Source organism: Microcaecilia unicolor, chromosome 4 (assembly GCF_901765095.1).
Source record: "Microcaecilia unicolor chromosome 4, aMicUni1.1, whole genome shotgun sequence".
NCBI classification, from domain to species: domain Eukaryota; kingdom Metazoa; phylum Chordata; class Amphibia; order Gymnophiona; family Siphonopidae; genus Microcaecilia; species Microcaecilia unicolor.
The window spans coordinates 232,270,051-232,284,898 of record NC_044034.1 but is presented as its reverse complement, the minus strand read 5'-3'; the positions used below and the strand labels follow the sequence as shown (position 1 = coordinate 232,284,898).

The 14,848-nt window shown below is 40.8% G+C and overlaps 1 protein-coding gene across 1 annotated transcript in view; it reads left to right on the top strand.

Annotated features, from left to right (window-relative positions):
• The window catches only part of TUBGCP5 (tubulin gamma complex associated protein 5), a 268,782-nt gene that overhangs the window by 122,702 nt on the left and 131,232 nt on the right, over window positions 1-14,848 (top strand). The window contains 3 exon segments of the mRNA XM_030201310.1: window positions 3,423-3,516; window positions 12,211-12,400; window positions 12,403-12,456. Coding sequence (XP_030057170.1) covers window positions 3,423-3,516; window positions 12,211-12,400; window positions 12,403-12,456 — 338 coding nt within the window.

Sequence of the window (14,848 nt, the reverse complement as noted above, 5' to 3'; positions counted from 1 at the left end):
GATAATGAGATTCCAGTACATTCTGGCTGGATCTTGTACTTCAGGGTCAGTCAGGGCCCAGAGCATTAACACTGAGGGTATTTGGCCAATAGCAGTGCAGGTTACTTTCCATCAGGGGCTTTCCTCTCTTCCTGTATAAGATAAGCTGAAAGGAAAACATTTTGCTATTACTATAAGGCAGATGTGAGACACCACCTGCTGGCCAAACATTACAGGTCACAGGCAATAAAGTCCCTTGTTTCACTATACTATGGATGTAGTACCTTGTGAAAGGGTACACATACGTTTCCCACATGCACGTAGAGACGTAATGCCTTATCCTGTTTAGGGGCCCAGAAGCTTACAGGCAAGTAGCTCCACATATTTCTCCTAAGTGGGATTGAGCATGGGACATCCTCCTAGTTATTGTCTCCTCATCTGTGAGTCTTGTAGAGGTAGTCCTTGATCAGAACAGCTGATAACATAGCAGTGGCTTCAGTGGGGCAGGGTCAACATAACTTTAGCTAGGAAACAACAGGGCAAGCAATCCACAAGATCCAAAACAGCAGTATGAAAGGAGCAGATCACTCAGGAAATGGTCATTTGAAAAATCGTGTGAGGTCTATTAAAAACTAGTAACTTTATCTAGGCCAGGGTCAGTCAGCTGTCAGTGATTTGGCAGTCTTGGATGCTGGCCTGGGGTAAGGCAATCCTGGACAAGTTGGTCTGTGCAACTTCATAAGCTGATGGGAAAATACTGGGAACCCACTCTAACTTTCAGTTACTACTGGCAGTAAAACAACTTTGGGCCAGGATGGAATTTTTCATTGTAGAATGGAGCTGCAGTTCAGATAGACAGCATAATCATTTTGTTGTGAACTGACATTCTTGGCATCCCAAAATATAAGAACTTGCATAGCTATCCTTTCCACTAGCAGAGGTCAGGAGTGGTGGGGCTCATTCTTGAACCAACCCACTTGAAGCACTAAGAAGAACAGTATTTTCAACCAAAGGAGGAGGAGGCAAGCAGGGAATCCACTTAATTTTTCCCTCAGAAACTTTTTCTTGGAAGTGGAGGAACAACCTAGTAAAGCAAAGGGCTGAGAACCCACTTCATATTCTTCTACGACTCCTTCTGATCTTGGGTAAGTCATTTAACCCCCCTGATCCTGAAGAGATGCCAAGACAAGAATTACTAAGAAGAATAAAACTTCACTTGTGAATATATTACCTACTTGGAAATTGCATTCAAACTTGGGAAAAGATAGTCTTGTCTGCCATCTGCCTCTCATCACTGAGGATATGATTCATCTAATTACTTTGTGATAGCAAATGTTTTCTTGGCTGTGCCAACATTGGTGAGCTCTGATTCCTCCAATCAGAGTGATATTTTCCAGTGCTCAGAAACTTGCACACAGCACTGATAAGGCAGAGTGAAAATTTGTAAGTAGAGACAAAGGGCTGTGATTTTTGCCATCTTTGCTTCCACAGATGCCCAAGATACTGTCACCATGCTATCTTCAAAGTTAACATCCAGAATAGACTTTGTTGGACTCTGGAGTATCGTATCTGCTCCTCTGTTCACCTCTGTGGCTCACACACAGAGATCAGATTTAATACTTAAAATGCATGGTCATGCATTTGGGTTACAAAAACAAGAGGGAGCAGTACAGTTTAGGAGGTGAAACACTTCTGTGCATGAAACAGAAGCAGGACTTGGGTATGAAAGTATGTGAAGGTCTTAAGGTGGCCACAGGTAGAAAATGCAAAGGTGAAAGCTTAAAAGGATGCTTTGGTATATAAGAAGAGTAATGGTCAGGAGGAAAAAAGAGGTGATAATGCCTGTCTCTGGTTTGACCTCATTTAGAGTACTGTGTACAGTTCTGGAGGTCACACCTTCACAAAGATATAAATAGGATGGAGTCAGTCCAGAGGGTGGCTACTAAAATGGTCAGTGGTCTTCGTCATAAAGCATATGAGGGACAGACAAAGATCTCAATGTGTATACTTCGGAAGAAAGGCGGGAAGGAGAGATATGATAGAGATGTTTAAATACCTCTCTGGCATAAATTCACAGGAGGTAAATTTGCTTTAACCGAATGGAAGCACTGGAATGAAGGGGCATAGGATGAAGGTGAAAGGGGACAGATTCAGAAGTAGTCTGAGGAAATAATTCTTCATGGAAAGGGTAGTAAATTTGTGGAGTGACTTCCTGATGGAGGTAGTGAAGATGAAGACTGCATCGAATTCAAGAATATTTGGGACAAGTACACACAATATCTAAGGGAAAGGAAGGAAGGGCAGTAGGTGACATGGGTGGGCAAACTGGATAAGCCATATGGCCTTATCTGCCTTCATTTTTTGATGTTTGTGTGTTTCTGTTGAGAGCCAAATGTGGGACGCTGAAACAGACTAGATATAAACCATTTTCCTAGGCACTATACACATCTCTACACTCTGAACTCCCTTCTCTCAGGTCTCCTAGATTATTATCATAATTTGGCTTTTGGGGTCTAGTATATCTCTTCTGCCCAAGTTTAGGCTCAGCACTTCCAATTGTAGGAAAGTCAGGTGAGGATAGGGACCACCATACTCAAGTTGGGCATAAGCCTCCCTTGAAGGTTCCCAGGTCCTTTCAAATTTAGGCATTGAGCTCTGGAGGAATCAAGGAGGTGTTTGCCTCTGGTTGCACCTAGAAGAGTTTTTTTCAGGTATCAGAGGGGAGGGTGCTGGAGTTCTTGAAACAGAGCATGCATTTCTTTTCAAGTGATAATGGCACAATATAGGTCTTGCTTACACTGAACTCCCACTCTAAACACTTTGGTTCTGGTGTTCAGGTTGGGAGAGTCACTGTCTTGGGTTCAAGAGTCCTGAGAGCGGCTGTGTCTTCTTCCTGCCCAGTCAAGATGGAGCTTGTGTATGTCACATGTTTCTGGACTGGTCTGGCATAGATGATAAGAAAAGTGAAATTTAAACTTTTACCTCTCAATTTCCTTTCCTTGAGTCCTGCTAGACCAGTTCAGAACCACCTCCCCTTATCTAGGTCGAGAACAAAAATAGTGAGTGTATTGCTGTGTATTTAGGATTAATTTTACTTTCTGTTATGATGTGTTAGCTCTGAGTTACTGACCAAGGAGATATATATTTTCTGCAACAGGCTTGGTTTTTGTGCTGTTTAAAATTTGAAACAAAACATTTTTTTTTTTAAATCCTGGGTTCTTAGCTATTTTATACAGGTATTCTGAAGAGTGGCACCAGCCTCCTACAGAGGGACTGAATGCATCTCCAAACTTTTTTTTTTTTTTTTGCTCTGCTTCATCTCCTGGCAGGGGAACATGCCCTTCTTAGCCAGACTGGTCTGGCAAGACTCAAGGAAAGGAATTAAAAGGAAGATTTAAATTTCACTTTTAAACGTGTTGCTTGTTTATCTGTCCATTTTTCAGGCTTCTCTCAGGGGTGAAAAAGCTCTTCATATTTCAACTGAATGATGGGAAGATAACTGTGAGGAATGATATAGCTGTAACTCACGTGACCCAGGTAAAATACATCTTGGTCTATTTTATTTGAAGATAATATCTCAAGAACCCCCAGTCTGCAAACACTGTATTAGTTTAGTAGTTAAGGAGAAGAACGTTATCAAATGTGGGCTGTCATTAACCCATTAGTGCCCAATGTTCCCATATAGCTTATTATGGGAACATTGGGCACTAATGGGTTAAAATGGATTATTTTTCTCTTAATCTGGGTTATTAGTAATTAGATAAAATAACCTGTGTTATCGGTAGCACATGTTGATAACCTTCCTTCAAAGTCTGCATATTAAGGGCCTTGTATGCTACGCATATTTCCCATAAACACAAGTTTAAAAAAATCCTTTAGTGCATAAGCTCTTTGATGTTATGATTTGTGGAGAGGGAGGGAGGTAGGATGGAAGGATAGCAAATAACTTAGCTACTCTTTTCATAAATGATGCAATCCAATAATTTAATAAAAAAAACTAAAGAATAATTAAAAGGCGGAAAGGCTTCTTCAGCTGTAACACTTAACACCATCACAGGTTAAAAAAAAAAACTTCATGAAAGTCTTTATACAAAATAGAAGTGTTAAAAATGTTACTCTTCATAGTTGCACACCAAAAAAAAAAAAAGTAATATGCAAGTGTCCTACTACATAGGTTCTCAGCACATGGTATGTATACCCCAAGGAGTATGTGAGACATTGGCAAGGGGTATATGCTGCCCCCGGTATAAGAGACATGGGGAGGCTTAACTGTAACTGTCCCCATCTCACTCCCACTGCAACCCTACTGCTGCTGCTTCTCCGTATCAACTTAAATGACCTCATAACTGGAGTCAGCTTTGATGGCACTCAGAAGTTGGAAAGTATGGCCAATGCCAGGCAGACTTCTATGGTCTTGGTCCCATAAATGGCAAAAGCAGATCATGATCAAGGCTGGAGTGGGCTTCAACGGCAACTCCAGTAGTTGGAAAGTAAGACCGGTGCTCGTCACACCTTGGCAGACTGAAATGGCAGATGACGTTTAATGTGAGCAAGAGCAAAGTGATGCATGTGGGAAAGAGAAACCCAAATTATAGCTACATAATGCAAGGTTCCACGTTAGGAGTCACCGACCAAGAAAGGGATCCAGGCATCGTCATTGATGATACGTTGAAACCCTCTGCTCAATGTGCTGCAGCGGCTAAGAAAGCAAATAGAATGTTAGATATTATTGGGAAAGGAACGGAAAACAAAAATGAGGACATTATAATGCCTTTGCATCGGTCCATGGTGCGACCACATCTTGAATATTGGGTTCAATTCTGGTCAGTGCTTCTCAAAAAAGATATAGTGGAATTAGAAAAGGCGCAGAGAAGGGTGACGAAAATGATAAAGGGGATGGGATGGGATGACTTTCCTATGAGGAAAAGCTGAAGCGGCTAGGGCTCTTCAGCTTGGAGAAAAGACAGCTGAGGGGAGATACGATAGAGGTCTATAAAATAATGAGTGGAGTGTAACTGGTAGACCTGAATCATTTGCTTACTCTTTCCAAAAAGACTAGGACTAGGGAGGGCATGCGATGAAGCTACAAAGTAGTCAATTTAAAACGAAACAGAAAAAAATGTTTCTTCATTCAACGTGGAATTAAACTCTGGAATTCATTGCCAGAGAAGGTGCTAAAGGTGGTTAACTTAGCAGGGTTTAAAAAAGTTTTGGACAGCTTTCTAAAGGAAACGTCCATAGACCATTATTAAAATGAAGTTGGGGAAAATCCACTGCTTATTTCTGGGATAAGCGGCATAAAATTTTTAGTACTTTTTGTGGGATCTTGCCAGGTATTTGTGACCTGGATTGGCCACTGTTGGAAACAGGATGCTGGGCTTGATGGACCGTTGGTCTGTTTCTTTATGACAATACTTATGTACTAATGATCAGTCCATGATAGGGGTGTTATGCCACCAAACTTGTATTCCAAGATGTCAACCCCTCTGCAGAACATGAAGTCTAGCATATGTCAACCCCTCTGCAGAACATGAAGTCTAGCATATGGCCCTTTTCATGGGTTGGAGATTTGATCACCTGAATGAATCCTAGAGCTGCCATCATATCAAGGAAGGCCAGCAGTAGTGGTGTCTGGAGTTTCAATGTGCAGGTTAACGTCTCCCATGATCAGTAACTTAGTGTAGTTCAAGTTTACTTCAGTCAGCAGATTCAGCAGTTCTTACACAGATGATGTGGTATTGCGAAGTGATGGGAAGTAATCTGAAGACCATGAGCAGGCACATTGGTTCCTTGTCTCCCAGCTGGATTAGCAGGCATTCTGACTCAGACAGGTGGGGGATGGATAGTCTGAGCAGTTAGATTATCTCTTGGATCAGGACTGCTACCTCTCCACCCCACTTCCCTTGTCTTGGTTGGTGCAGGATAGTGAATCCAGCAGAGCATAGATCAACCAATGATACCCCTCTGCTTTCATCCAGCCAGGTCTCGGCTATTCCCAAGATGTCTAAGTGATATTCATTAATGACATCATGGGTCATAAGAAATTTTTTATTGACTGATCTGGCATTTACTAGGCCCAAGTTTCTAAAAACTGGTCTGTTGGTGGTTGTAGTTTTAGGGGTTACTTGATGGTGGCAGGCAAAGTATTTGTGTGGGTATAAGAGTTTTGCCTCTTGAGTTTATGTCTTGTAGGCAGATGGGATGTCTGAAGATTTTTGGTTTACCATACCAAAGCACATTCTTGTTTAAAGTAACATTACAGAGATCTCTAGCAGTTCAGTACATCAAAAAGCCAGTTTGTCTTTAGCAGTTAACAGTGGAGTGTTAATAAGGTGGATAGTGCTTGATGAGAGTCAGAGTCCCTTTGAAGCATCAGCTTTCTAGGAAGAGGAGCTCTGTTGTTTGCTTCAATAAAGACTTCTTGTTTAAAATGTCAGCTAATTCTACCTATATTTTCTGCTTTTAAGTCTTGAAACATGGTAAAATAGTTTTTAAAGTCCAGTATTTAATATTTAACACGTACTTCTATTCACTAGATCCGGGAAATTATAGACCGGTGAGTCTGACGTTGGTGCCTGGCAAAATAGTAGAGACTATTATTAAGAACAAAATTACAGAGCATATTCAAAAGCATAGATTAATGAGACAGTCAACATGGATTTAGTGGTCCTTTGCATTGGCTCTCATCCTATTCCTGCAAGTCAAACTGTGATATCTCCAATCTAATGTCTATTCATCTGCTCTCCCCTTCTTTTCTGCCTTTTATCATGTGCTCTGTGGAATGCCTGCTGTGTCTGCAACAAATTTTCCTACATACACTACCTCTTTATCTCTTGAACTCTCCATCTGCTTGCCCTAACCGAGACTTGGCTTTGCCCTGAAGACTCTGCTTCAGTTGCAGTGCAGTGTCATGGAGGCTACCTTTTTGTCCCATACTCCTCGTCCGGTTGGCTGCGGAGATGGTGTTGGGCTACTACTCTCTCCCTCTTGTAGATTTCAACCTCCTCTTTCACCTCAGTCTCATGCTTTTCTTCCTTCAAAGTCCTCTCTGTCCGTCTATTCACTCCTCTACCTCTCTGAGTAACAGTCATTTATCAACCCCCTGATAATTCCCTTTCTTCTCACTGACTTTTACTCCTGGCTTTCCTTCTTTCTTGAACCTTCATCTCCTTCCCTAATTCTTGGAGATTTTAACATTCATGCTTATGATCCCTCTGACTCTTATGCTTCTCAGTTTCTCACTTTAACATCCTCTTTCAATCTTCAACTGTGCTTCACTACCCCTAATCACCAGAATGGCCACTGTCTTGGTCTTATCTTCTCCTCCAACTCCTCACTCTCCAGCTCTCCTCCTCTCTGACCATCATCTGATAACTTTCACACTTAAACAACCTCCCCCTCCAATCTCGTCCAATTTCCACCAATACATTTAGGAATCTTCAGGCTATTGACTCTTCCACTCTCTCCTCCAGTGTTTCAAACCTCTTCTCAACCACTTTGTTATCCAAGTCAGTCAATGAGGCTGTCTCTTCCTATAATACTATTCTCTCCTCTGCTGTGGATATTTTCACTCCTCCCTTCCCCGTTCTGTAGGGCGTACCAAACTCCAACCTTGGCTGAACTCTACAATCCACTACCTACGTTCCTGTGCCCGATCTGCCAAACTCTTTTGGCTGAAATCCCATGCCCATGCTAACTTCATACATTTCAAAATCTTGCTGACCTCCTTCCAGTCTGCTTTTCCACTTGCCAAACAGGACTACTACATCTAGTTGACAAACTCTCTTGGCTCAAACCTTCAATTTCTCTTTGCCACACTGAACTCTCTCTCCTCAAAGTGCCTTCACCTCCAACTCCCACTTCACTTTCTCCCTGGATTCTGGCTGAGCACTTTCATGATAAGGTTCACAAGATTAAGCTTGAATTCTCAACCAAGTCATCTCCACCTCCCCTTCCCCCAGTCCATTCTGTCAACTCTCCTTCAACTCCTGCCTCCTTTTCTGAAATCACTGAAGAGGAAACTGCACATTTTCTTTCCTCCTCCAAACTGACTACCTGTTCCTATTCCCACCAATCTATTTAGCACTATCCTACTGTCATCCCTTTTATCTGTCATATCCTCAATCTTTCACTTTCCACTGCAGGTGTTCCTGGTGCCTTAAAAAATACTGTAGTTACACTACTCCTCAAAAAACCTTCATTGGTCCCTACCTGTCCTTCCAACTATTGTCCCATCTCCCTCCTCCCTGTCCTATCCAAGCTACTTGAGCATGCTATTCACCACAGTTGTCTTTGATCTCAAGCTATTTTTATCCACTTCAATCTGGGTTTTGCCCTCTTCATTCAACTGAAATAGCCTTTGCTAAAGTCTCTAATGACCTATTCCTAGCTAAATCTAAAGGTCTCTATTCTGTCCTCATCCTTCTCGATCTATCTGCTGCTTTTGACACTGTTGATCACCACCTACTCCTTGATACGCTGTTCTCACTTGGATTTCAGGACTCTGTTCTTAACTTATTGTCTTCTTATCTCTCCCATCGCACTTTTAGTGTATGGTTAATCCTCCTCCACTTCTGTTCCACTATCAGTTGGTGTACCTCAGGGCTCCTTCTTGGGACTTCATCTTTTCTCCTCCCATGGTTTTCAGTATCACCTTATGCTGAAGACTCCCAGATCTACCTCTCCACAGAAATTTCAGCAGGAATCCAGGCCCAAGTCTCAGCCTACCTTTCGGACATTGCTGCCTGGATGTCTCACCGCCGTCTGAAACTAAACATGACCAAGACTGAGCTTCTTATCTTTCCCCCTAAACTCACCTCTCCTCTTTCCCCATTCTCTATCTCTGTGGGTAACACTCTCATTCTCCCCAACTCATCAGCTCGTAACCTTGGGGTCATCTTTGACTCCTCTCTCTCTCTTTTTCTCTGCACATATCCAACAGACTGCTAAAACATGTCATTTCTTTCTCTATACTATCACAAAATGTATCCCTTCCTTCCTGAGCACACTACCAAAACCCTTATCCACAATCTTATTCACTTCTTGCTTAGACTACTTCAGCTTCCACGAAGCCATCTCTCTCCCCTTCAATCTGTTCAAAATTCTGCCACATGACTTATATTCCACCAGTGTCGCTATGCTCATATTAGCTCTCTCCTCAAATTACTTCATTGGCTCCCTATCCATTTCCACATAAAATTCAAACTCTTCTTACTGACTTACAAGTGAATTCACTCTGCTGCTCCTCAGTACCTGTCCACTCATCTCTCTCTACATTTCTCCCTGGGAACTCTGTTCATTGGGTAAGTCTCTCTTACCTGTACCCTTCTCCTCCACTTCCAACTCCAGACTCCATTCCTTTTTATCTTGCTGCACCATACGCCCGGAATAGACTTCCTCAGTTGGTACTTCAAGCTCCATCTATGGCGTCTTCAAATCTAGGCCTTTTTGAAGCTGCTTGTATCTCTATTTACTTGTTCAGTACTTATGTATGTTTTATCATTCCCACCTAAAGTAATTCCCTTATCTCTTATTGGTCCTGTTTGTCATGATTAGATTGTAAGCTGTATTGAACAGGGACTGTCTCTTCATGTTCAAGTGTACAGTGTTGTGTACGTCTGGTAGCACTACAGAAATGATAAGTAATAGTAGTGATCTGTAGCCAAGAAAGTATGAAGGATTGTAGTTTAGTTAAACATAAGCTGATAACTTATAGCTATTTCCTTGCCAATTTAGGCCCAGATGCACAAAGGTCCCCGTTAAGAGTCCGTCTGTATTTCCAAATCGGTAAAATTTAGTTTGTAGTCTTTTTTTTTTGTTTTCTACTGAATCTTACCTTCAGCCACCTGCAGGACTGGCTACAACACCAGAGAAAGAGGAGAGGGCAGGCTATATTCTCTGACCACCATCCTCGCTATAGAGCAGTGACAAGAGGAACGGCCCTGTCTATCAGGCCTTCCACTTCCTCCCCACCTCCGTCGCAAGGCAAGCTCAGCAGCAACAATACAGCTGGTTCACCCTTCCAATCCCTTCAAGGGGTTCCTGGCCAGTTTTTTTTTTTGTGCTCGGTACTGCAGAATCTGCTCACGCATAGCCAGGAGGTTACAGGAGGGCAGCCGGCTGTAGGACAAAGACTTGTGCTCTCGTTCCCTCTCCCTCCTCCCCTTGCTTCTCTCTCAAGGTGTGCTGAGGCTCTTACAATAATGTGTTGCAGCCTTTGCTGACAATAGTGCTTGCTCTCACACCTTAAGCACAAGAGGACCCTGCGGCTGTAGAGTACTAGCAAGAACTGTCAGGACCAACAGCCTCCAGAGACTTCCTGTTAAATTTCATTGTTAAAGGTAGTTGCTGCTTCTGGACAAAATTGAACTCTCTCTCCTGATTACTTAAAATACTCTATCATTTATGAACATTAACACTAAACCACTCTGTATTTCTCCTACCGGAATTGGAGATCGCCACCACGGTGCTATGTAAGCCACATTGAGCCTGCAAATAGGTGGGAAAATGTGGGATACAAATGCAACAAAAATAAATAAATTATAATAGCCTTACATATAACTTTCATTAGCTGCTACCATTACAGGAAAAAAGCTCGAAGAACCCTTTTGTGCATGTCTTGTACTCCTTGCTTGCTAAACCAACTAGAACTGGTGTAAAAGCCATGTTGCTGGTTTGTTAGGTTTAGTACATCAGGGCCTTAATCCCTTGATCACTGGATTATTGCATATGACAATAAGAAGGGATTCTATTAGCAGATCAGAAAAGAAAGGGGAAAGGGGGCACCCTCATTGTGTTCCTGAAGATGGAATGTGTCTGTTAACTCATTGTTAATATATAATCTAGATCAAGCAGCCCAGAGGTTGACAGTAGTACAAATAAATGTGAAGCAAATAGCAGTGTAGTGGGCCACTGATGGAACCTCAAGGTAGAGCCAAAAGATCAGAGGAAGCAGATTTTATTGAAGGACCACTTTGTTTCGGGAAATACCTGCATCAAAGGTCAGAAAGGTGTTGCAATGCAAAGCTTCCTGTAAGAATTCCATAATCACAATAGCAAATTATTATATTATGTATTATAATAGATCACTTTCAGTATTGGTGGATAAAAGAGGATGTGTCAGCTGAAGTCTCGTCGTCAGCAATTGCTTCCTCTTATTTTATCCCTCTTTTATTTATTATACCCCGCTCTTTCCCACTCGATAGCAGGTTCAGTGCGGCTTACAAAGTATCACAGAGATAATACAAAGTATGGACAAAGTATCACATAGATGACATAGTTACATAGTGTAGGCTTACAAAGTATGGTACAAAGTATCACAGAGATATTACAAAGTATGGAACAAAGTATCAGATAGATGACATATTGTTACATAAATTGTTAACTGTGTTTCAGTGCAATGCAATTTTGTTTGTAGTCGGGCTTTCCACAGTATCTCTGCAATCTACAGGTCTTCTAGCACCTTCAGCAGAAATGTTCATGGACTTCTCATAGCCGCAGGTATATGGCTAGGCACTATGAACTTTCTTTTTCTACATCTTTTACCAGCCTTCACTTTCTTTTTCTACATCTTTTACCAGCCTTGCTGCTTGCCATTCTACAATTAGGCACACAGCCGGTTTGATCTCTTCCAGAGTGATATGTGTTCAGTATGGAGATGTTTCTTCCTCAAGTTGGAAGAACTTCAGTCTCAGGCAGCCATATGGTTTGCTATTTGAAAGAATTTTTCTTGCTTACCTTCACTAAGGAAGCCAGCTGTCCCAGCATGTTTACTGTGTGTTGACCACATCTCATTCCTTCACTTATCATATTAAACTTTGATTTTGTACCACTTTGTTTGATTTTTCTATTTATATATTTAGGTTTGTTGTTATTTATTTATAAAATAAAAAATAACAAACGTAAATAGGAAATGTTGAACAGAACAGGACCTATCTGTTTGAATGTCTCTGCTGTCTGTATCTAATCCAAGAGCTAAATATAAATTCGATTATAGTAACATTCTATTAAATGAGTTGCCATATTAAGAGAGTTTGCTGCTTAAAAAATATAGAGGGCAGCAAACAGGTTGTAGATGCTAACTTATTACAATAAATAAAAATCAGCTTAAACTGCCTATTTGATAGATTTAGGTGAGTGATACAAGGGGATTACATAAATGATTTAAACATTTTTATTATGATTTCATTTTTGTTAGATACTAGTAATTATAAAACATATATTTTCTTCTAGAACTGTTTAAGGTCTGTGCTGGAGCAGATAGCAGCATATGGACAAGTAGTCTTCAGATTGCAGAAATTCATTGATGAAGTCACATTTCAAAGTTCAGAAAGTACCATGCATGGAGTCCTTCTTACTGCCAAAAAACCTGCTGAACATCAGTTTAGAACCTACCAAGCTTTCATGTGGGCTTTGTACAAATACTCATTAGCTTCAAACAGGAACTGACAGAAATTGAGAAATGTATCATCAACAAAGGTAAGGTGGAGTTCTTTAGTTAAAAAAAAATGAAATTTATTTTTGCACAGGCAATATGGGGGAGGGGGGGGGTCTTTCTTTTTTTATGGAACCTACTTTAATTGTTCAAGCCGTTTAGGAATCTAAGACCTTTGCAACAGTTTGGGGTGGTTTGGTTACAGTTTACATTCATATGTGCATTGCCACAAGATTTGTGGTTTGAAAGGCAATATCCTATGTTCAGGAAGAGGGTTAGAATTGATTAAATTAGGGGTGCGAGTTAATCGCAGTTAACCTGCAAATAATGTGTTAATTGTATCATGATCAATAAAAATATAATTGGAATTGAAAAAATAATCATCTGTTCTGCTCTTTTCCATTCCCAACCTCTGTCTTTGGTGTGATCTGGCGTCTTTCCCCTTAGCCCTCAACTCAACATCAATCACCTTCCCCTGCAGTGGTGTATCTTAAAAGTGGTCTTCTCTTGGTCCCCAGTAGTGGCAGCATTGCACATATGCTGCCAGTGGCCTGCTCTGAAGCTTTCCTTCTGACCGTTCTGCCAGTGCAGAAATAGGAAGTGATATCAGAGGATGTGGGATGGGCCAAATGGAAAGCTTCAGAAAAGGCCACTTGTATGTGCAATGCTGGCACTGCCAGGGACCAACAGAAGACCACCTTTAAGGTAGACCAGCCGGGGGGGGGGGGGGGGGAGAATAAGAGGCAGGGCAGATTCCAAACCCCAGGTGGGATGGGGGAGGGGAGTGAGCTGCAGACCCTGAGAAGAGCTGGAGGGGCCATTGGCTGGGGCAGTGAGCTCCAGCAACCACAAGAAGAGCTTGGTGCTGCTGACCACCAAGTTTCAGTCACCCATGGGGGTGGAGGGGAGGAAGGAGAGGAGAGAGAGATTGATGATGGACCCCAAGACAGAAAAAGAGATAATGGACCTGGGGGAAGAGGAAAGGGAGTAAGGAAAGAAAGAGAGAGAGATTTTGGGAGGGGGGGAGGAGATTATGAACCCTTTAGGGAAGGGAAGGAGGATGGGATTGATTATACTGCCTTTCTATGGTTATAATCAAAATAGTTGAGCTGCAGTGGGAAATAAATAAATAAATACAGTATCTTGGCAATTATTCACGATTAAAAATTTGAATCGACATGCAGCCCTAGTTAAAATGTACTGGTAGATGTTGAATGTTATAATTTGTAACACAGCTAATTGGTGAGGCATGCAATCAATTATTGGACATAAATTGTATAAGTATTTAGCTTATCTTTTAAATTTTTGTTTAAAGGTATTTTATACCAACCAGTAACAATTTAAAGGTATTTTTACATCAGCCAGTAACACAGGTCTACAATTTTATAGAGGTCATCTCCTTGAGAAACAAAGGTGCTCATTTTCAAAGCACATAGACTTAAAAACTTAACATGGAGACAAAAGAAAAGACAAGAGTTTCTTAAACTTTGCCCGAAAGCTTTGCAATTGGGCATTTTATTTTGATTGAACTTTCCCTGTAAATGTGTCTTAAAACTTTGTTAAATAAGTTTTTTTTTTTTTTTTTTTTTAAATCAAAACTGTTAAATTCTTTTCTGGAACCTAAACTGGCTGAGTCACCTATGCTACATCCAAGGACTAAAACAACTTCAAGTCTGTAACAAGTGTAATTATTCCTGGGAGCTCTTCTCAGCCGCCTTTTTTTTTTTTTCTTAGTTTAGAAGCTATTATTCTATCCTAAGTTTCTAATTTCCATAAGTATTGTGTAATGCCTCCTGATATTGGACTAAAGATGAGTAATATCTTTTATTTCCTTTGACAATGTTTTGACTTAAAATCATCTTTTTCTAACTTCAAGAATTACGCTTGAATTAAAATGTAAAATTAATAAATAAAATTAAAAAAAAATAAAAACTTACATGGAGGTGTGTTTTCAAAGCATTTAGACTTACAAAGTTACATAGAAACCTATGGAACTTTGTAAATGAGCCCTATAGTAACCTGTATAAATTTGTAAGTCTATATGCTTTGAAAATGAGCCTCAAAATGTGCTATGATTTATAGATTTTGTTGTGCTGAATTCATCTGAAAGATACTGAAGTTTTTCCGGTGGAATCCTTTCGTTATCTAGTTGTTCTGTTAGATTCTCACTTGTCGTTTTCTGTTCAAATTTCCAAGTTATGTAGATTTGGCTTCTTTGTCCTGCGACAGTCACATTCCATTTGACGCTATCTAGATCATGACACATACATGCTTTGATCTTGTCACTGCTTACCACAAGACTAGATTACTGTAACGTTATCTACATAGGCTATAACTACTCACTATTAAAGACATTACAAACCTTACAAAATACCACTATGAGGCTTCTCTGCAACGCACATCGATCTGGCCATATTTCTCCTTTTCTTAAATCGC